This window comes from Sardina pilchardus, chromosome 5, assembly GCF_963854185.1.
Source record: "Sardina pilchardus chromosome 5, fSarPil1.1, whole genome shotgun sequence".
NCBI lineage: Eukaryota > Metazoa > Chordata > Actinopteri > Clupeiformes > Clupeidae > Sardina > Sardina pilchardus.
Genome location: NC_084998.1, coordinates 21,964,573 through 21,987,122, shown reverse-complemented (window position 1 = coordinate 21,987,122; position 22,550 = coordinate 21,964,573). Strand labels below are relative to the sequence as shown.

Genomic DNA, 22,550 nt, shown 5'->3' with positions numbered 1-22,550 from the left:
ATCTAGGTCTCTTGTGGTCTGCATTATTTTAATTCAAGTATTTTAATTAAAAAATTTCAATTTTGCTTGGCTTGATAACGTTAGGCTATTTTTTGAGTCAGAAATCGTTAAGTTTGTTAACGCTAACCGCACTTTGTGCTTATGTGCCAGATGTGCCAGATGTGGACTAATAATAGCAGAAGCAAGCTCAGACCAGTCCAAGTTGTTTGTAGCCTACATAGCCTGTATGGAGATGGATAGGCTACAGTCAGTCAGACAGATGGTGAGTAGGTTGAACTTGAGGCGCGAAAGCATCGTGATGTCATTAGATTTTAACACACGAACGTTCGACCCATTGACTTACAATGGGGAAATTTTAGCACGTTTATGGCAAATATCTTAAAAAGTATAAAGTTGTCAAACGTCAAACTTACATACCGCACCTGTCGTTGGAGAGACCTACGTTACGATGGTTGAACGAAGTTTGTATGTTAAATGGTTAAGGCTGAATTAATTGCAGAAAAAGTGGTCGGAAGAATAATAAAAAGGCCAGCGATAACAGTACAGTGCATTTTCATGCACTGTAATAATAATCTGACAAAAAACCAATTGGGCCTTAAACCTTCGGTGCAGCCGCTGCTTTTCTTTAAAAGCCCATTATGATGTCACAAAGCCAATGTTAAATAAAGTTCCGTTTTTATCTAATATCTCAAAAAGTAAAAGTTGTAGAAATACGAAAAATAATGGAATGAAAATTTGATGCAGAGCTACCTATGAAAGTTTGAACAAAGTTCCTATGATAAGAGGTTCAATTCAAATTAGGGCCTGGAAGAATAACTAGAAATGTGCATCTCTGTGGAGGAGCTGCAAGAGTGGGCTTGCTCACCAGGGGGCAGTGATGTAAACGCCTGAACAGTTCCTCATTCATTTCAATGGGGAAACGCCTCTGGTGGAGCATGGCGGAACTACAAGGGTCTAAAAACGGGAATACCGGAAAAACGACAACCGGCAGCCATCCGACATCAACAAGCAACCTACACCGGATCGGGCCTGATTTTTTAGTGTTTGAACCACGTCGATAGCTCAAACACTCTAAGAGAAGAGGCATCTTAAAAAAGCCTTGCCTTGCAGCAAGCCCACTAATAATAGAGAATTGGAATGTGACGTGGCGGACGTGTTCGAGGTTGCGCCGCGGTGGCGTCTGGGATACATGAGGCCACTTGTACGCTGCTGCCAATGCTGTATCATTGTAAACATTGTAAAACATCGCTAACTTGCTGTTTCTAACACTGTTTTTCACACATCATGGGACGAACCTGTTGTGTTGTTGGATGTAACGTCCGTGCCCACGATCGTCAGGTAAAACAATCAACAACGAAGTGTCTTTTTATTGCCTTCAGGATTTCCCGTCCACTCTCCAGACGGTATGTCATAGGGATCCATGTTACTGATCAAATATATCTTTTCCATATAACGTTTCCTCGCGTCCGGCAGGAGCTTGTCTCTGTACGGTCCATTACTACTTCTACTACTAGTTTTTAGCATAGTAGCCTAAATGTTTTCATCTAGTGTTATTGTAATGTTTTTACTATTATTCTATGGCTTCATACTGGGTCCCTGAGTACTAATTTCGAACCACAAAACATGTAAATGTGAACTGGTACGACAATAAAATTCCTTGAATCCTTGAATCCTTGAATCCTTTTGGCTAGCCGATCTTGTTCGAAATACCATAGGTTTCTTGTTTATAATTCGCACCGCGGCCTCACGTAATGGAGGAAAACACCCTTTTTGTCCCAGAATGCATTGCGCCGCTGACTTCCGTTCCCATTCTCTATAACTAGAAATGTGCATGTCCGAGGACCTGCAAGAGTGAGCTTGCAAAAATGCTAACTATGCTAAACAGGTTGATCAGCGAACTTGGCTAATGATTTCTAGCAGTTATGCTAAAAATACTAATTATGCTAACAATGCTAACCAGGTTGATTAGCTAACTTAGCTGATGATTTCTAACAGTTTTGCTAAAAATGCTAACTATGCTAACCATGCTAGCTATGCTAACCACATTGATTAGCTAATGACTTATATTGTGTTAGCAATGCTTAAAAAAAAGGCTGGAAAAAAAATATCAAAAAAATAATTTCCCCATTAATTTCAATGGGACCGAAAACCAGCGAAAAACGGGAATACCGGAAAAACGTCAGCCGGCAGCCATCCGACATTAACAAGCAAGCTACACCGGATAAGGCCTGATTTTTTAGTGTTGGAACGGCGTCGATAGCTCAAACGCTCTACTGTAGGTCTAGGAGAAGAGGCGTCTTAAAAAAAATGGGACGGGAATAAGTATAAAACTTAAGAAGAACAATAGTGGGCCTTGCTTTACAGCAAGCCCACTAATAATAAAAAGTAAAAACGAAGGAATAACAATAGAGTGCATTTCCATGCACTGTAATAATAAATATAATGACAAACGGTAATTATCGGGGTCCAAGCAAAATTGCAAGACCTGCCTTTGAGCAGGTTGGCGGTCATCGCCGAGGAATGGGACAAGGTATCAGCACACCACCATGTCTATGTCTGTGGGTCAAGAGATATGCTTCTCTGTGCCATTATGAAGAAACCTATGAAGTTTCATGAGGATCAGCCATTTAGCATGACAACTGAAATTTGATTGGCCGTTGGCGGCTATTTTGAAGAGCGAGTCAATTGACAGATTAGGAAATATGATGAAATGGCCGCAGGTGTAGATGTGCCAAATGTCACTTTTTTCATGGTTTCAACGGTTCACAATGGTTCTGCTTGGACCCCTAATAATATGGCAGCAGCAAAGTGTATGGGTGAATAAATGTTTTTAATTACTTTGATCAGAGCACTGAATTTCACTCAAACAGCACATTATATGATTATCTTAGAGATAGATCTGTAGAATATTTCTATTCACATTTTTTCATAAAAGCATTTCCCCACCCCGTCTCCCACAACCCCATTCTCATCAAATCACATCAAAGTTTCGGGTCTTTCTAGCCCTAGGAGCTCTGTTTTGATTGTCATGTACAGAGATAGATTTAAATAGCAAGCAGTTCAGGTTGGTCCTCCAGTTCACTCCAGTCTTATACAACATCACTCTCTCTACACCACCAGCTTTATTTGAGTGGGTGTTGACACATACGTGGTTGGGGAAAAGCATTGCTGGTAACACTCTACATTAACATTCCTTTAACTTACATTAGTTAATGCATAATTTGATGTTAAATAAACCATGAACATTAGAATCAGTTATTTTGTATGTAGGCTAACATTAAAAGCTGAAATGTATGATTAGCTTAGGACAAATTAGACATCATATTCAAAGTCTTAATTAATGAAACATTGAAAATATGAAATCCATTACGTTGTTCAGCTTATTAGCTTTCATGAACAAAACATTAACATCAGCAGAAACAAACACTGGGTAATCATCGATGGTGTTAATACTTGGTAAGTTCTAACTCCTGCATTGAATTAATGTTAATTAAAGGTGCAGTCCGCAATTCTAATTCATCACACACGGCTTTGTTTTTTTTTGTCTTCCGGGCTGCCCATTCCAACCACTGGTGCTCATACACACACAGTCCAGCTGCTCTTAACTGTGCCTCAGGAGCACTGAGGGAATGGCTATGATGTCACTGGCTGTTGAGCTGAAACATCAACACTCTTTCTCCAGAATGGCGGGCTGTATCTTTAATGGAAGGTTAATGTAAAGTGCTGATGTATTTCCCCTTTGGTGAATCAAATTACCCAGCCACAGTGCAGTAGTAGTTAGAAGCTATTTACAGGCCATTCACTCCGAAGCAAAGATCCTTGGCATACACAGGTGAGCAACTCTCAGGCAAGGCACACAACAACAGCAACCACAACAACAAAAACACTATATCTTTTGTACTATGGCATTGTTTCGGCCTTGAAGTTGTGTTCTGTTATGTTTTATGGCATTTTTCATACACTTGAAAATGTGCAACATCATGACATATAACTTTGTTGTTAATTCACGTAGTTAAAACACGATTAGAAATTACCAGACAAAACAAACAAGCCAAACAAAAACAAACTGAAAAAAAATTGGCCCCACTTTAGATGAAGTGTACGTAGGTTCTATGTACATATATTTTTTTTAACTGATGAGATTTATGTGCTTTCCATATAAATACATGCAATTACAGTCTGAAACTGTGGATAAGGTGGGTGAGATTTGGGGTTTGGGATAACAACATGTAATTATATATACTTACAGGAAAAGTGCACAGTGCTATTCTTTATTCATGTGAGATAACTCTGATAAGCACACTTGATATAAAGTGGGGCTGAGACGTTTTAGAGGTGTGTGTGTGTGTGTGTGTGTGGTCGCTTCATGGTCGCGTGGCGTCATAGGGCTGACCGCCGGCGTTGGTGGGCTTGGAGCTCTTCAGGAGCTCCGTGGCGGAGATGCGTCCACCGGGGGCGGACTTGGCACTGCGGGTCCTCCGCAGCAGGGCCATGAAGCTGTCGTTCTGGGTGGATGCCCGAGGGGTGCCCCCTAGGGTCAGCATGCCCATGTCACTCGGACGGCCCTCGAAGGAGTCCTTGCGCCCCAGGAGCTTCCTCTTTGACCTGCCAGTGTGAAAGATTTGACGAGCGATGAGGCATTAGCTTGAGCAAAAGCAGTGCTTTTTTTTGGTATTGCAATATTGTAAGGACTGGCGTTGCAATATAAATACCTGAAAACTGCTAAGTATGCAAATACAAAAGCATCACACAGGGAAAGTTATTGATAATGTTTGGACGTTTTGTGGTATTTCAAGATTTTCTGTCTTTTTCATTTTTATGTTTCCGTTTCTTTTGTGTGTGAAATGGTTAAAGCTCACCTGTGGATGATGGTGAACAGGTCCTCAGTTGTACGAGACGTCTTACTGGCGAACACCTCGTTTTGCCCCTCTCCAAACCCCTGCATCATGTGTGGGTCTGGAACTCCGTGCTGGTATCTCTCGCTCGATGGGTTTCTCCCTAGTATGCAAAGGAAGTGTTTCATTAATCATCAACACCTTAGACAAGAGCTGCCAACGACAGACCGTGTGTGCTCTGCACGCTGTGCCTTACCCATGGTATTGTATTTGCCGTGCATGTGTCCTGTAGACATATAATACTGCATTGCAACGTTGCCGTTAACCAGTCTCTGGTCGTGGGTGGCATGTGCTGGTACGTGGGTGGTCATCCCGTCCTTGTTACAGACGCCGTGGCCGTTGGGCAGGATGAGCACCTCGGGTTTCTTGGCGACTTGGGGCGGACCCATCCTGCGCTTGTCGTTAGGGTCGCACAAGTAAGAGTCTGTGTTTTGTCTCAGGAAGGCGTTGCTCGGGAGCTGCGTTTCCGAAACGCTGGAGGAGAGCGACCTGCCGAGGTTGGGCTGGGCGTGGTGCTCGCCAGCGCCCCCGCCTGACAGCGAGAGGGAAGACCTCTTGGGTTTGGGGATCGGAGCGCGTCTCCTCTCCGGGCCGTTGTGTTGCTGGGGCTCCCGGGCCTCGGGCTGGTCCTTCTGAGCGGTCACCACCGGCTGCCACGCGGACGCCGCAGGTTTGGGGGCGACGGGCGGCTTGTTCTTGGGGCTCTCGATGGAGGGCGTCGGGGTGTCTCTCTCCGCCTCCTCGGCGATGGCCTCGGCGAAGCCCTCGTAGCGGCCGCCCTCGTTGTCGGAGCTGGAGACGGAGCGCAGCCGCACGTTCATGAGGTCTTCCTGGGTCACCACGGGCAGCAGCATGCTCAGGCACCGCTGCTTGGTCTTGACCGTGGCCGAGGAGTCCGAGTACCGCCGGCTGGGCTTGACCGGGTCGGCGGACTCGTCCAGGGCGGCCGGCGCTGTCGTCTCGGGCAGCTGCAGGGACAGCCTCACCCTGCTGGCCCTGGACTTTTGGCCCGCGGGCTTGGGCCGCATCCGGCAGCCCATCGGAGACGGGCCGAAGATGGCCGCCGTCCGCACCGAGCTGGTGGGCGTCTCGCACTGGCTGGAGTAGCCGCTGGAGGGCGACGTGGAGCCGGTGGGCTTGGAGGGGGACGTGGCGGGCGGCTGCGAAGGGGACGAGCGGGAGGAGGAGGTCGGGGAGGTGAGGGAGTCCGAGCTGCTCGGGGTCTTGGCCGTCTCGCTCGCGGGGACCCTCGGTGGCGGTGGTGGCGGGACGGCGGAGCTCGGCTGGGACTTGCACGGCTCGCTGGACCTCAGCTCGTTGAGGGGCCTCGAGTGCGTGGACGACGCAGACGCGGACGTCGAGGTCTTCAGCTTAGCGGCGGCGACGCCGCTGTCCGCAGGCAGGGGGCTCTGCTCGCCGTCCTCCAGCTTGGAGCCGATGGGGATGAGGTCGGGCAGCAGGGTGGCGTGCAGGTCCCGGGGGATGTAGAGGCTCTGGCAGCGGCGTTCGCCGGCCTTGCCCAGGGAGACGGTGCGCGTCGGGGGCGCCGGACGCTGCTTGGGCTTCCGCAGGACGATGCTGCGGGCCCGGGGCCGGGGGACGGCGTCCGGCAGCAGGAGCTCGGCCTTCCTGGTGGAGGCGCTGTCGCTGCCGCTGTCGTCCGAGCTGCTGCTCGGGTACGCCATGGCGTAGCTCTCGCACCTGCGCCGCAGGGTCACCAGGTCGGTGTCAGGGACCGCCACACCGGCAGCGGCGGCCGCCGCACACAGCGACTGGGAACGCCGGTGGGGGTCGATGGCACTGAGTGGTCGGCCCCGGCGATCCTTCTGCACCGTGGCGTAGCTCTGCTCGATCATCATGGCGGCCACTTGGTTCTGATCCATGGGCCCCACTCTGGGCCCGGAGGCCGAGACGAACACTCCGTGCGGGTGATGGAGACCGGCCATGGCGGGCTGGTTGGCCGGCGGTGGAGGCTTGATGACGTCGGGCGTCAGGAAGGTCAACGAGTCTTTCCAGTCAGGCGAGAAGGTGGAGCCTTTGGGTCCATTCCAGGACTGATGCGTCGCAGTCGCACAGAACAGGCCAGTGTGGTCCATGGACAGGCTCGGGGAACGGAACGCGTTAGGTGTGTCCACCGAGCCAAAGGGAAAAACGAAACGACGAGTCCCTGACAGACGAGCCTCTTAGTGGGAGTGTGTGTCCGTCTGTTCCATCTCCGAGGGCGTAATCTTCATCCGGTTCTCACTCCAAGGGCATCTGAGATCAAGAAAAAAACACGAGAGAGAGAAATGAGTGGCAGTTCACACAGACACTCTCACTGCAAACATGACAATATTTTGATGGCTGTCTCACACAACAGATGAAAGCCCGAGAAGACCTTGCATATGATGTCTGCACAGAGAGGAGAGAGGCCTGCAATGTTAGGGTTCTCCCTCTGTACTTAACCACATGAGCAGTACACCTGCAGAGGACCTCACTCCTCAGTAAAGGTATGAATGCCTCTGTTTTTACATATTTTACTAATATGGTTTGTTGTTAGTTGGAAGATGTCAGGGTTGACATGTGGTAAGATACAATGTAGCGATATTTAATGTGTGTTTGTGTTGCCATTGGGATTGTCAGAACAGACTGCAGGCATGTACAAATTTAGACCTGGAGGTAGGAGGTGATGCAGCACAACATGTGACTGTAGCTTTTCAAATTTGGTCAATCTTGTTATCAGCACAGCAATGCAGCGTGCGTAACTGCCACAGTTGGCTGAATTACAGGCAACAAATGAGAGAGCATGTCCGCCCCTCTCTGTGTGTCTGACATATGAGTGGGTGTTCACTATGGCAACTGTTACCTGTGCATCCAGAGAGAGAGAGAGAGAGAGAGAGAGAGAGGGAGGAATCTTGAGAATTCAGAGTCCCGCAAGCCATATTTAGCAAGGAAATAAGGTTTTGAAAGTCATGTTGAAACAATCGAAGAAGGATATTGCACAAAGGAAAAGCGAAATGCCAATCTGAGGTACAGGGAGGAATTGCACTCCGGCCTGAAGTTAGGAAACTAGAATGTACAGGATGGAAAGGATGTCAAAATATCACACATGTGGCAATATGGCAAGTGTTGGAATCCAACTCCATCTGTTAACTGCAATCAAGTTGTGCCAGCAAAACCTATTTTAATCTGCTCTTACTTTTACTATTCAGTATTGGTATTACATAACGTATGCCCCATTGTAGATAATTATGCATGCTGTGTAAAATAACTAAAGCTGACAACTGATTGGGTTACAGCAAAGATCCCCAGAACAGTTGATTAACCATCTGTGGTTACAGGAGTTGTGTCTCCAAAGTGACATATTTTGAAATATTGGCCAACGGGGACGATATAGCACATATTAAAGAGTAGAATAGCTCTGATTTCCTTCTTTTTTAGTTAATTGTTTGCTATGGTTATTATGTCACATCTATACTGAGTTGAGATTATGGTCGTGGTAGTTATTTTTTGGTATTCATTATCTCAGAACTGCTCATATTGTACATTTCCTGAACTCACTTACTGGTGAACTCCATGCCCTCATCCCCTCCCTCAAACCACACAACCCCCAGTCATTTCCTCTTTTTGGTTAGTTACTTGTCCTTTTTTCTGTTCCAGTCAACAGAAATACAAACATACACAATGTACGCACAGAAAAAACAGAAACACACACACACACACACACACACACACACACACACACAAAGACACACAGATACATACAGTATATGTAACACAAATGGACAAGCATATGTAAATAAATATAAGTATGATGTGGTAAGGTGGTTTGCGGACGTAAGTGACAATTATTTGTAAAGATATCACATTCAGCATTATTTCAGCTTTTTAAATACCGTCTGAATAAAGTGACAAGATGTCTTGAGCACAGCCTACAAGAACAAACAATTCCGCCATAAGCCTGCCAGAGTATAATGCAATCACCAGCTTGATCTGACTATTATCATACATTCAGTTTTGAGAATGAGACAGCCAACCCAGATGAACATCTGTGTGTTTTAGCAGCGTTCCTCTGCCGAGAGACAGCGAGCAGCTTTAAGAGTTTAAAACAAACACTGAGAAGCCCAGAGCACAAGGCAACTTCACAGACCACTGAAGCAGACAGTGGGGGTTTCAACTAAACTCAGAGAGGGAAAAAACACACACACATACACACATCTCACTGGCCTCCCCAATCAAAAGAAAGTGAAGTCCCCCGGGAGGAATAGGGAGTAGTGAGAAGTGAGAGAGAGGGGTGGGTCAGCTTTAGGAGTGTTTCGCTCCCAAAGATATCCCTGAGGGGACACACACACTCACACACTGTGGAGGCGGCCAGCGGATGGACGGGGATCACACTTTATTCAGAACGCTTATTTGAGATGGAGATCTGCACACATATAAGCGGACAGACAGACAGACAGACAGACAGGCACGCGCGCACACATGCACACTCACACGCACACATACGCAAGCACAGACACACACACACACACACACACACACAGACACACAACCACACACACACACACACACACACACACACACAGACACACACACACACACACTTTTCTAAAAATGGAGGAATAATATATGCACCTGCTTAAAATTTTTACTGCCTTGCCTACCCACATCATTTGATGTACTTTAGCAGAGAGGCTTCCCAGAATAGACCAGCTCGTAATTCATGCATATTAGCAGCATACCAGGTATTTATGAGTAAGGTACTTCTGAAGATTGAGCAGAGATTAAAAAATATCTGCATAAATAGAGTGGCAGCAAACAGACCCCCCTCCTCTCAAAGCAGCCCCCCATCCCTCCCCTTCCAAATAAAAAGACCAACTTAAAGCACTGGCAGAGCGGCAATGGCAGATCAGCCACTTTATTGCATCCAGACATATGCATATATTCATCCTAATGAAATCCAAATCACCTGTGGCTAAGCTATTTGCCTACACATTTCCGAAAAACAATTTCACGCCAGCGTCGCAGCTGACGAGTTAACATGGCATTCAAAGTTAAGGGACACCGAAGAAACATATCGAGATGACATCATGAAAACAATGACATCATTTGGAAACAAACCTGAAAATCAACACACAAACACCAGAGCCGCCAGCCAGAATAAACAAGCGCACGGCACCCAGATGCAAATCCACTGGACGTGAAAAGAGGGAAAATGCAACAGGAAAAAAAAAGATCTCTCAGTCCAACTCAAGTGCCAAGCGTGAACCAAAAATAGACAGATTTGATGCAGAGAGGCATCAGAGACATATCTGACAGGGTTCAAAGAGACGAGACATCGAGCAACAACAAGGACAAATCGAACGACAGCAAACACCAATGGCTGTGTTTCTCGACACACCAGCGAAGCCCCCCTGTCGACCCTACCTTGCTGCTGGCCGCGGAGACTCAAAATGTGCCTTCTGATGCAGTTCTCTCACGGACACACTCGCTCACACACACACAAACATGCTCAGCTCTGCACTCTCTCCCTCTCTCTCCCTCTCCCTCTCTCTCGCTCTCTCTCTCCTGTTATTTCTCTATCTCTCACTCACTCACACAGCCCCTTGCTCTAGCCCAGCACATTCATATGCTGTTACCATGACGATAGGAAGTGGGCTGTTCGCTTCCTCTCCGAGTTCAAGTTCGCTGGATGCTGAGAAATGGAGAGGGTGAGAGAGGGATGTAGAGTAAGATGTAAAGAAAGAAAAGAAAGCAAGAGAGAGAGAAGGAAAGAGAAAGGGAGGGAGGGAGGGAGGGAGTAAGAGAGAGGTAGAGAGAGCGAGGAAGAGAGTAGATTACATAAGACAGATCCTCTGGGAGAATGGAGAAGACAGTGGTGCTGTGATCACCAGGAAGAACATGCATGTTCAGTATTTATGAGCCTGAGGTAACTGCCTCCATCCCCGGCAGCAGACAGCGCAGAGCAGACGTTAACCAGTGGGCGCACTAAAACAGTGGCGTATTAATTCAATCTCAGGTACTGGATCCTTAATTGTTCCATAATAACCACTTCCCACGGAGTGAAACAGTGAATCAAAGAAAACAGCCGAATCAAAACAAACGGCGTAGGGAGTTAAATTGTCATGTGTGATTCAGTATTTCAGTAAAGTACGAATATGTGGATGAAAATAGATATAAATGTATAGTGAGAAGAGAGATCTGTTTTTTATACATCTTATACATCAATGTTAATTGGACGTAGCACTTTGTGGTGCTGTGTTTTGGTCCACCTGAAATCCCTGGCCATGCATTATGTGCATTGTTTCTAAATATAACACAGCTATAACCTAACACCCTCAGTCAAAGTAATTATGCGTGCACTGACATCTATTCAGTGCTATGGTCACATGTTGTGCACCTACACACATACGTACTGAATACCCACCTACAAACACTCACACATGCACACACACACACACACACACACACACACACACACACACACACATACTTCTCGTACATGCAGGGCGTGTTTGCAATTACAGCGTGAGAAATTGAGGATCTGATACCGGAGTGCATTCTGGGTCACCCCTGATAGTCACAACTCAGCAGCATCTGAAATGTTTATGACCCTGAGAGACTGCTCAGCCACATCCACATCCACAGTTGCATGGTACAAAGATTGGTGTGCGCATGTACAGTATGTCTATGTTATGATGTTGACCACCATGCTCAAACAGAGAGAGAGGGGGAAAGAGAGAGAGTGAGAGAAAAGAGAGAGAGAGAAAGAGAGATAAGGGCACATGGTGTGAGAAAAGAGCAAGAGAGATCGAATCAAACAGACCCACCTTGTTATATTGAGCAAGATGTTCTGCAAGTGTATGAAATAGAGGAAAAACACCACCTGACCACAAGACTCACACCACAAAATGCATTATTGGATATTACATAATCCCGTTATGCAACTAACCTATCTCATGTATATATAACTTTGCTCACAGCATTAGACCCTGAGTGTTCAGATGGATTCCTCTGCTCTCTCTAACCAGAGACCCTTGGCAATGAATGCTGGTGATTTGGCTCATAAGGGCTACTTCATATTAGTTATGGAGGAGAGCCAGAATGACTCGTTTTATGTAAATTGCGTCTTGACCAGAGCCGCTAGCACAGGTCCTTTGAGGCTACTTTGTGCAGGTTTAAAACGTGTGTTCCGCTCTGGATTAATGTGAAGCCTAGAATCCAACGAGTGGAATAAAAGCTCTGTTTGGATATAAGGTCCGTGCTAATGAAAGCTAAAAGCTAAACATCTGTAATTACCATGAGTTTAGCATCACATCTGATGCTGTTTTCTGGCAAGGTTACAATTGTTTATTGGCATGGCTATCTAAGCATTTGTTTGATATGTTGATTTGGTTGTTCAATTGATTTTAGTCTTATTTCTCTCTCTCTCTCTCTCTCTCACACACACACACACACACACACACACATACACACACACTGAATATTGATTATCATCCTGTTTTACATCAACACGCTGCTCTGTTGTCTGGACTTTTTTCAGATATCATAGACGTGAATTACTAGCCTCATCAATTATTCACAGCTCCTCTTCTGTGGTGGAGTCATTTGAGGAAGGCATTTCAGAGAGCGCAGCGTAGGCGTCCGTTTACCTGCCTGCAGCAGCCTGGAATCCCAGGGTCCTCCTCTCTGGTGCCAGCGCTGCTTTGGGGTGAGACTGCTCTGTGTGTGCTCTGACCGGGTCCCTTTGGGTGAACTGGACCCCGTATACTGTTCAGACACACACACACGCACACACACAAATACACATACATCGACCCTCCCACACACACACAGACACACACACACACACATACAAATACACATACATCGACCCTCCCACACACACACACACACACACACACACACACACACACACATGCATACACAGACACACATACACACACACTCACACAGACACACACCCTCTCTATTTTGCCACACACCACTACCCCTCCCTTGTAGGCGACTGTAACACCACTCTACCGAAAAACCCACAAATGCCGCCCCCACCCACATGACAGGGGAAGTAGAGGGGTTTGGCAACAGTAACAGGAAACCAGATGTAAAGTTAAGAGAAAGAAATTGATTGCACAGAAAAAGATACAAGGTGACAGCAAGATGTGAGGTCATAAGCATCACGACAGCGGAAGGGCAGAGCGTTCCTCCATGCAGTTTAAGGTGAAGCTACTTGACAGCATCAGATAAATCTGTGGGGGAAAAAAACAGAAGTACTTTCAAATTTGTCAACAACACCCGACATCTTTCAGTCGAGAGTAGATAAAAAAATAAAAAAAAGAAGGGGGAAAAAAATAAGAACATGAAATCCAGCCACTATTGCAACATACAGTTCTGGCATATGTAAGCTGAGCAAAGTGTGTGAACCACTGTGGTTGTAGCAGGCTGGCTGTGAGCGCTCAGGGTTATATGAATAAAGTGTGCACTGAGCTGCTGCATAATAAACACATTGTACCTCTGCCCCCTGCAGTTCTACCACAAACTGTATCTCAGAGACTCACAGTACAATCAGAATATTACATAACCGTAAGTCACTTTGTCTTCTCTAGACAGAGAACTGCAAGTGAGCATGATCATTTACAGTGTACAGCATCAAGAACTTATGTTATTTATTCCAACATTCAATTTACAACTTGTGTTATTAAATCCAATGTTTGCATTTAAAAGTATACAACAAAAAGCCTGTTCCCTGTGCTCCATATGTTTTTATTTTCATTGCAGCATTTGTTATGTCCAGCCCCTTATGTTACGAGCCCCCTACACGAGAACACCACATTATGTCTTAAGCACCTTGGTCTTTATCAACTTGTGTCTCCAGTGCTGTGTATGCTATTTGAGGGATGCAAGCATTTAGAGTTGAGACCTGAGGCTGACCAAGTCCACACAGCAGGTTGTTGCTGTGTGGTGCACAATCCAGACCTTCACTGATATTAGCCATTTTAAAAATGTGTAGGCATAGGCATCCTTCTCTTGCTTTCCGATTCATAAAAGACATATAGCAGTCAAGGCAGTAGCTAATTGCTCTTGATGTGAGGTAGCAGTACAAACTGCAGCGACACCCTCTGAGTATGGATGGTAATACAAATCTAATCCGGGTTAAATCGTCTCCAACAACCCAATACATTTTTTAAGGGATGCAAGCGCGCCATCTGGCGGTCAGAATAAAAAATAAACTCAAACTGAACTGCTATATTATGATTAACACAGAATATGCGATCATTTATTTTCTGTACACTCTAAAATGTAAAAGATAGCTAAACCCTAACCTGCAGTGTCCATATCAGAAGATCTCAAAACAGAAACATAATTGCAACCTTTTAAGCAGTACATTTGACTTTGCTGCTTTTCCCCACCAAGAGTGTAATGCAGTCATTGCATTGCATACCCTAATTAATTACTTAATGGATTCATCTCTTAATTACATAATGGAGATGACTCCTAAATAGACCCCTAAATAGATTTGTGTCACCTTTCTGGACGATGCTTAACTTTGAAATTGTCGACTCAATCTCAGCTTGTGCACTTGCTAACTCGGCAAACTGTCTTCATACAGTAGGCATCTTGTTGACTTCATTTCTGTTTATTTTGCACAATACTTTTATATGCACACATGGGCCAGTGGGTTGTCAGTAGACATACAGTATAGTGTATACTATGTTACATTCATTACTGTGTATGCAGTGGTGTAGGAGATAATTCAACAGTCAAAGTCCTTTTGTCTGACAGACACAAACCTTCAAGAAATCCAGGGCGTTTTGTCCGGGTTTCTGCCTTTTAGTAGACATGAAAGAGGGTATGAAGATGGAAAATGCAGTTCCTCCATCATCCCCAACCATGTAAACAGCCTTTCAATTTCAAAAAGACATTTTTGTTTTCAAAATGTAAAGAATACAAAAGCATATTCTGATACTGATTTGGTTTGGATAAATTAAGATTACACAACTTAATGTTGGTTTTACAGAGATGGTAAAAGTACATACTTGCCATACTCAAGTAGAAGTCCAAATAGATCTGTAAAAATACTAAAAACTAGTGATTCAACTTTTTTACACAAGTAAAAGTACAGACTCTGAAATGTACTTAGCCTAAAGAACTATTATACCAGTTGTTTCAAGGGAGCAGGCGGTAACCTATAATGGTATACCAATTTAACAACTGTAACTCCTTAACAACTAGGCTATTTCATTGTCCCTATGGTATCAATCAAGCTTGTTGACTACCAAGCCAGGGATGAACTTGCAGAGAAACATACATTCTGTTTGAGGTACAGTAAACTCACTAAGTGGGCCTTCCACTTTCAAGATGGAAATACAAACAAAGAATATGATGTTTTGATGTCTGCACATATTGTAATAAAGCACTGATATTTGACAAATACGTTTTCCATTATCATGTAACCATTGCGTTGGCACTGTCCCTTAAGTGGCCCTTTTTGCATCTCTATTGGCCTTCGATGCTTCTCCATTGATTTAGGTTGAAATCAGCCTTGATATTGGGGAAGCGCACATTGACCTCAAATACAAATAATTGATAACACACTTCAAAAGTAACATAACTATTGAAGAAGGTTCTGAAAATGTAAGAGGTAAAATATACACTCTTAAAACGAATGTGTTGGAAACAACACAAACTGTGTTTGCCCCTATCTGGACACAGAGATTTGTTAAAAAAAAAAACAACACAAGCTGTGCTATTTTCAGCACATACTGTGTAACAAATAGCTAAAGCAATGTGTTGGAAATAACACACACTGTGTTGTCCCTATCTGGACACAGAGATATGTTGTTTTCAACACATTCATTTTAAGAGTGTATATTTCTGTCAAAATGCCAGGGAGTAAAATAAAAAGTTATTAGAAATAAATACTTCAGTGAAGTATAGACACCGGAAAATACTATTTAGGTGCAGTACTTGAGGATACTTAGTTATTTCCCATCTCAGGTTTTAAAAACTCTTAATTTACTCGTGCCAAGAAAAGTTCAGTTCTAAGGGGCTGAATTTCCACACAAACAGCACATGAGGTTTCATTATGCAAATGTCGAGCAAATTCATAAATATAGTAGGCTATTTGTTTATTTGCACACAGTTCTCCTGTGATATTTTTGAGACAACAGTTCCTGTTTGTCATTCTGTCTCAAAAAGATACAACAAACAACACGCAACATCATGCAGGCTTCAACACATCATGCAAACAAACTCTCTAGTATTTGCATGGAACAAAAATAGCAACAGTATACAATCTTTTAACATGATATTATATAATCAAGTTTATGGGTTAACCTACATTTTCAGTGACATCATAGCATTGGAAAATAATAATAATAATAATAATATATAATTATACAGATTATTTATATGGCATTTTTCAAGCATAGAGCACAATGCGAATAGAGAATGCCAAGGCATGTGGATGGGGAATTACCGTACATGGTCGTTGTGATTGTGTTGATTTTGAGTGATTCACTTTCCTGTCATTTAGTATTGTCCCATAGCCTGAGGCTTTCACTTACGCCTGTCTGTGCCAGTCTGACCAATGCTCTTAAAACATTCTTTGGATGTGTCATCAATCTATCATTGAGTAAAGCCATCAAAAATGTACGTGATCGATGTAAACATCAAAATCTATAAGGAAGATAATAATAATAATAATAAAAATGATCCACCACTTATCAAAGATGGGCTAAAGAGGGCTTTTATAACCTGAAAAACCCAGACTAGACCAGGATGTAATAAAGTAAGGGCCTATCAGTGTCTCACTGACTGAGTCCACTGCCTTGCTCACTGATTAAATGTTTAAGGAACATTTCAGTCAATACAATTTGCTTATCTGACAAGAGGAGAGATGCTACTGGTATTTACTCAGATCAGATTAATTTCGCTTCCACATTCCCTGATAAGGATTTGTTTCAGATAGAGTTCTTCTGTTTTCTGCAGATCTTTTGGACATCAACCTACTCCACAGTGATGAGGTAGAGACTAATCTTTGGTGCATCAGAAAAGGTCAAAGTGCATGTTTTTGTCTGGGACTGGACTGCAAATACCCTACAAATACATGGGTTTTGTAAGTTAAGAGATCATGTGAAGGCAATACAACATTTACAACACATTGGGTTTTCAGTTGAGAGATCAGCTGAAATCATCACCAAGTCATCAGTATCAGTGATCAATTACTCTGCATGTTTCTTTGAAAGTCTCTTGCTGGAAACATTCCAACCATACCTTTAAGTGTCCTGCAAACTAGTATGTGACATCAAGAACAGTGAAAGCACAACAAAATATTTAGTCACACATTTACCTGTCCAAATTCTAGCTCTAATTTGAGTCGGCTAGGCATGTCTATTAGTTGTATTCACTCTATTTTTGGCTGATCGATATTTGTAGGCTCAGTCGTCACTATTAGCCTCTATATCTTTCAGGACATGTCGAAGATCACAGACTGTGAATTATCCGGCCGCTCAAGAATGAAGAGAACATTTGACGTCAATTGTGAGATGCAACCTCAGGACCAATAGGGTAGGCACAACCAAGAGACAGTCTATATAGACTACCAATATCCTCAGCCTAGCGACAGCCCAAGGCTGTGCGCTCCTCCCGTGAGAAAGAGATGAAAATAACATTAATATCAGTTCATACAACAACGGGCAAAGACGTGCTTTGAAGGGATAAGGTGGCGAAGATTCGTTTCGTTCCGCCTCTGTGAGCGTGCTCTCTCTCTCTCCCTCTCTGTCTCTTTTTCTCTCCCTTTCTCTGCGACTCCATCTTCCTTCCAAGAGGTTGTCACGGAATGCACAGGGGTTTCTTTGAAAGACCGTCATTTCGCCACTTGATGGGAGTGACATGGAGACTCGCGCGGAAGCTCTGGTTTGTGGCAAGCTTTCATATCTTCTTAGGTGTACTGCTCTAATTGACCGACGTAAATATAGCTTACCATGTCATTTTGAAGATACCTAAATATTACATTATAATTATTATTTTTATTATTATATGTGCTATTATCATGCTTGGAGAGAATTAAAGTGTATTAGGACGATCAATGACATAAACCCCACAGGTCTCTGCTTGTGCCTGATGGTGGGCTAAAAATGGAAATCGATTCCAACAATAGAATGCCGTCGGACCCAGTGAACCCTCAAAGTTGACGTCCCTGATTCGCTATTTTTGGCTGTGCAATCCACCTATTAAATGTGTCAGGGCTTAGCTGCCGGTGGTATGAGCATTTCTTAAGACTTTCAGTGGCTGTCTCCAGATTTCCCTCATTCGTTCATTTACTGAGCGAGAGTGTGTGTAGCTGTAGTTGATGTCTCTTTCTGGAATCTCTCCATAAAACGTGATCTGGGTAAATGTGAGTCTACAAATCAGTCACACGTTAAGCTAAAGCTTGCAGACTGATGCTCGTCTTCGTCTAATATACATTTTCCCCACCTACTTGTCCCTCCCTCCCTCTCTACCCCTCCACCTTTCACAGCAATGATTCACTCTCATGCCGCAACAATGAGTAACCAACTCTACAACACCTCTTCATTGATCTTCACTGTTGAAGAGAGTAGGAACGACTCTCCCACCCTCACGACTGAGCTGCAGCCGGTCGCTGTCAACCCGTGGGACGTTGTCGTGTGTGTGGCGGGGACGCTGGTGTCTTTCGAGAATGCGGTAGTCATCGCCTTAATAGTTTACACACCCACGCTGCGAGCTCCTATGTTCGTGCTCATCGGCAGTCTGGCCTTCGCAGACCTGCTCGCCGGCTTGGGGCTCATCCTGAATTTCGTGGTCACCTACATGCTGGACACGGGGCTGGTGACGCTTCTGTCCGCTGGACTGCTCATCACCGCGTTCTCTGCCTCCGTGCTCAACATCTTGGCCATCACCGTGGACCGGTATCTGTCGCTCTACAACGCGCTCACCTATCACACCGAGCGCACGGTGACTTTCACCTACGTCACGCTGATTCTCATCTGGCTGACTAGCGCCGCTCTGGGTTCGCTGCCGATCTTTGGATGGAACTGCCTGGAGGACGAGGCGAATTGCAGCATCTGCCGGCCCATCAACAAAAACAACGCCGCCGCGCTGGCGGTCTCTTTCCTTCTCGTCTTCGCGCTCATCCTGCAACTGTACTTACAGATCTGTAAGATCGCGTTCCGGCACGCACAACAAATCGCGGTGCAGCACTTTATGACTACCTCTCACGCGTCCTCCACCACCAAAGGGGTGTCCACTCTCTCCATCATCCTCGGGACGTTTGCACTCTGTTGGATCCCTTTCGCCATGTACTCCCTGGTGGCAGACAGCAGGTACCCTGCCATGTACGCGTATCTCACCGCGCTCCCTGCCATTTGCCACTCCTTCATCAATCCCATTATATACGCATTCAGAAACCCAGACATCCAACGGTCTTTGAGACTCGCCTGTTGTGGATGCCTGCCCCATAGTTTCACCATGCGCCCAAGGACACCAAGTGATGTGTAGATATCTAGCCTGTTCTAAAAAAAAAGAAAACACACACACATATACCCTTCAATGATCCATGTATTGTAACTGGAAACGAGAATGGATAGATCTGATTATGATTCCAACTGCATTTTATGGTTAATATTTAATGTATTTATGCACCAGAGCCACCTTTTAGTTTTGTACATTTGCATACTTTCCATTGTGCACCATACAGAAACTGGGAGTTTACTTAGGAAATATTACTTGATTTTAATGTGCGCTGTCTTCTCGGGGCCCAAGGTAGGCCCAAGGTTTGTGATGAATGTAACGTAGACCCACTTTGTTGGTGTAGTTGATGGTCAGTACACATATCACTGTGAATGGAACTGCACATCAACTTGCTTTTCTCATCACACATAGATATTTGAGACTATCTTCCACAGATGGTTTTATTTTGTAGGCGATACTCAACTCAAAAGATTGTGTGTGTCTCTCTACACAGCCATGAGTGGATAGAGATATAGGATCAAATAGCCTTTTCATGGGAAAAGTAGAAGTAAAAAAATATATGAATAATAAGCCCTCTTCTGATCATATCTTTAGATAAAACATAACCTCAGACTTCTAGTGGTGAACTAAGACCTAGCCTAAGAAATCTTTAAGTACCATGGACAGCGGATTGTACATAGCGAGCACTCAAGGCTTGTGTTGGATGTTGAGTATTCCCTTCACACAGGGGATAGCTGGCGAGAGAAACTATCAAGGAAATGCCAGCTGCAGCAGTCCTGATCAATAATTCATAGTTAAGGGGGGGAAACAGCTCATTCGCAGCTGACTAAAACAGCTTAAAACCTAGTCAGGCAGTGTCACCAAATGCATATTTCACAAGTTTTGCACAATTATTGGCGATCATACCATTCTCTGGTGGAACGGTTGCAGTGCTTCACACAAACACTGGCAAAGACAATGCGTGCACTTTTTCTGTATATTCAACTAAGTTGTACATCTAAATTTAGGAGTATAAAAATGATCACATATTGGCCTTTTAACAGTACGTGTTAGGCAGGCCTGGCAATCATTGAATCGTCATTGCCCAGTTTTGCCCTGTATTGCAAGATGCATTGCAAAATGTTATCTTGAGCCTATTTTCAACTGATGGATTTCAAACAAACTGATGGATATTCAATTTAGATTACTTGTATTTGTAAAAGCGTACAATAGCACTATCTTATATGGAAGTTACTTTGAGGATGACCTCAACAGAGCTATGATTTCTAAAATATAATTTTGGTTGTTTGTACCTATTTGTAGCATAGTTTTATACTGTCTTTATATTTTTATGGATAACTGAATGACACTTATGCACAGAACCAATGGCCACGTGGTGAGAATATAAAATGTCAATACCTGGTCCAACACAAAACCAAACGGAATGTTTTGTTTTGCCTTATCTAATGTCACTGGCAATAATATACTGTGGAGCCTGTGTGTAACTGGTATGCTAATCTTGAAAAGATAAATGTAATCTTTGTCAATAATGTACTTTGATGTTTAGAGCAACTGTGTCAATGAAGAAGATGTGCAGTTTTCTCGTGTCAAAAAAACATTTTTTGGCAGTGAATCTGATATACTTGAAGATTTTGTATTTTTTATTTTTTAGGTACACGTATGCCAAACTAGCTATGACTTAAAACTCCATTGTTCGCTTCGTAACGGTGCATCATTGCATACATGTCTTAATGAGCTTGACTTGTCAGATTGTCTATACACTACTACATCGCCTAACAAGGAAGTGTCTACTGATATGCTCTATTCTGTCACTGTTTTGTCATTTAGTATCCAGCCATGACCCATGACAGGTTATGTGGCAGTTTCAAGTGAAGTGTTGCCATAACTTGTACCGACTTAGTGACTCTTAACGTCATCATCTGCTTAAACTTCTACATGGCAGGTACTCTATTGGGTGACTTGGTATCAAACCATCCAATTTGGTATCAAAAGGATGCAAACCATGCAGTGCAACATCAGTGCTACATCTAGAAAGACTTAAAAATATCATGGATGTGTCACCTTTCTTTGTATTTCACTTGATATTTAACCAAGGAACTTCAATGTATCTCACTGCATTGAGCTCAAAGTGTATGTACTGAATGATGTTTACATAAAAAGAAAACTAGATTGCAGGGTCAATGTGTGGCTCCTTATTTGTGTCCATATAGAGGGCCTGATGACATACCCATCTTATTTGCATCATGGAAAAACTCCACACTGGGATAACATCTAGAAATTCACTCTCGTGGCAAACATATTTACTAAACTAAGTCAGGATTTTAGGGTATTCTTAAAAATATATATTTGTTTTTGCAGTTTGAGCTTGGAATGTCACTGGCCTTGTACTGACTTACCATCCAATATTTGATGCCAACGAGGTCCACAGCTTAAACTGACCAACCGCCCTGGCTGCAGCTTTTTTTAGAAGGGGGAAAAAAAACAAAACAATGCCACCGGTATAGGAGTGTGGCTGTGTGTCAGCTGATGCCAGGCGGGTGCGGTGATGGCACCGTTCCTTCCTGGCCGTCTGTGGGCAGAGCAGATGGAGACTCAGGGATGGAGGCAGCGTGTGACGTCACAGGCGCGGGAGGGGGTGGGGTGGGGTGGGGTGGGTGCAGGGGAGACAAACAGGATTCGGCACGGCTTCTTTTCCTGTCTGGGACTCCGGCTCTGATTTAGCATGGGAGGGGTTGGGCAACAAAATAGATAAATAAATAAACCCGACTCTAGGTCATTTCAAAGACAACCTCCTGGCCTCCTCTCTGCTGCGAGATAAATAGAAATAAACACAAACCGAGGCACACACCCACACGCATACGTGCAGGATCACACTCACACACACACAAAAAAATCTTGTTATCCACCTGTGCAATAGAGAAATGACAACCACAAATCTTTAATCGCATTCTACATCAGCGGATTCACCTCAAGCATGCACATGACGTCTTTGCAAGTCATCTTCACCCTATGTGTCCTTCCGAGGCTCCTTTGAAGGTGTCTGCTGCGCTCTAACATGCCCTCTGCCTGGCGTGTATCAAAGGCGAGGCATTTGTAAGGGGCTCCTGTTCAACATCAGTGTTCTCCGTACAGATAAAAGGTTAATGAATCCCTCCCGCAGGTCCTACCCATAGGAGGTGCCTG

General features: G+C 44.3%; 2 protein-coding genes across 4 annotated transcripts; one reads left to right on the top strand and one right to left on the bottom strand.

The window, feature by feature from the left end:
* Nucleotides 1-2,818: 2,818 nt before the first annotated feature.
* si:ch73-362m14.2 (NHS-like protein 2) lies at nucleotides 2,819-12,707 on the bottom strand. Of its 3 annotated transcripts, none has more exons than XM_062536936.1 (4): nucleotides 12,527-12,707; nucleotides 5,092-7,151; nucleotides 4,860-4,998; nucleotides 2,819-4,605 (listed from the first exon to the last, which is right to left on the bottom strand). In XM_062536936.1, the coding sequence occupies exons 2-4, from the start codon at nucleotides 6,989-6,991 to the stop codon at nucleotides 4,365-4,367; spliced, it is 2,280 nt and encodes a 759-aa protein (XP_062392920.1). In that variant the 5' UTR covers nucleotides 6,992-7,151; nucleotides 12,527-12,707; the 3' UTR covers nucleotides 2,819-4,364. The 3 variants fall into 3 exon arrangements, with proteins under 3 accessions (XP_062392920.1, XP_062392921.1, XP_062392919.1); XM_062536937.1 differs by lacking the exon at nucleotides 12,527-12,707 and adding an exon at nucleotides 10,514-10,609; XM_062536935.1 differs by lacking the exon at nucleotides 12,527-12,707 and adding an exon at nucleotides 10,302-10,448.
* Nucleotides 12,708-17,722: 5,015 nt separating this feature from the next.
* Nucleotides 17,723-19,786, top strand: gpr185a (G protein-coupled receptor 185 a). The gene is made up of 2 exons (XM_062535679.1): nucleotides 17,723-17,792; nucleotides 18,397-19,786. The coding sequence occupies exon 2, from the start codon at nucleotides 18,399-18,401 to the stop codon at nucleotides 19,392-19,394; it is 996 nt and encodes a 331-aa protein (XP_062391663.1). The 5' UTR covers nucleotides 17,723-17,792; nucleotides 18,397-18,398; the 3' UTR covers nucleotides 19,395-19,786.
* The last annotated feature ends 2,764 nt before the right edge of the window (nucleotides 19,787-22,550 follow it).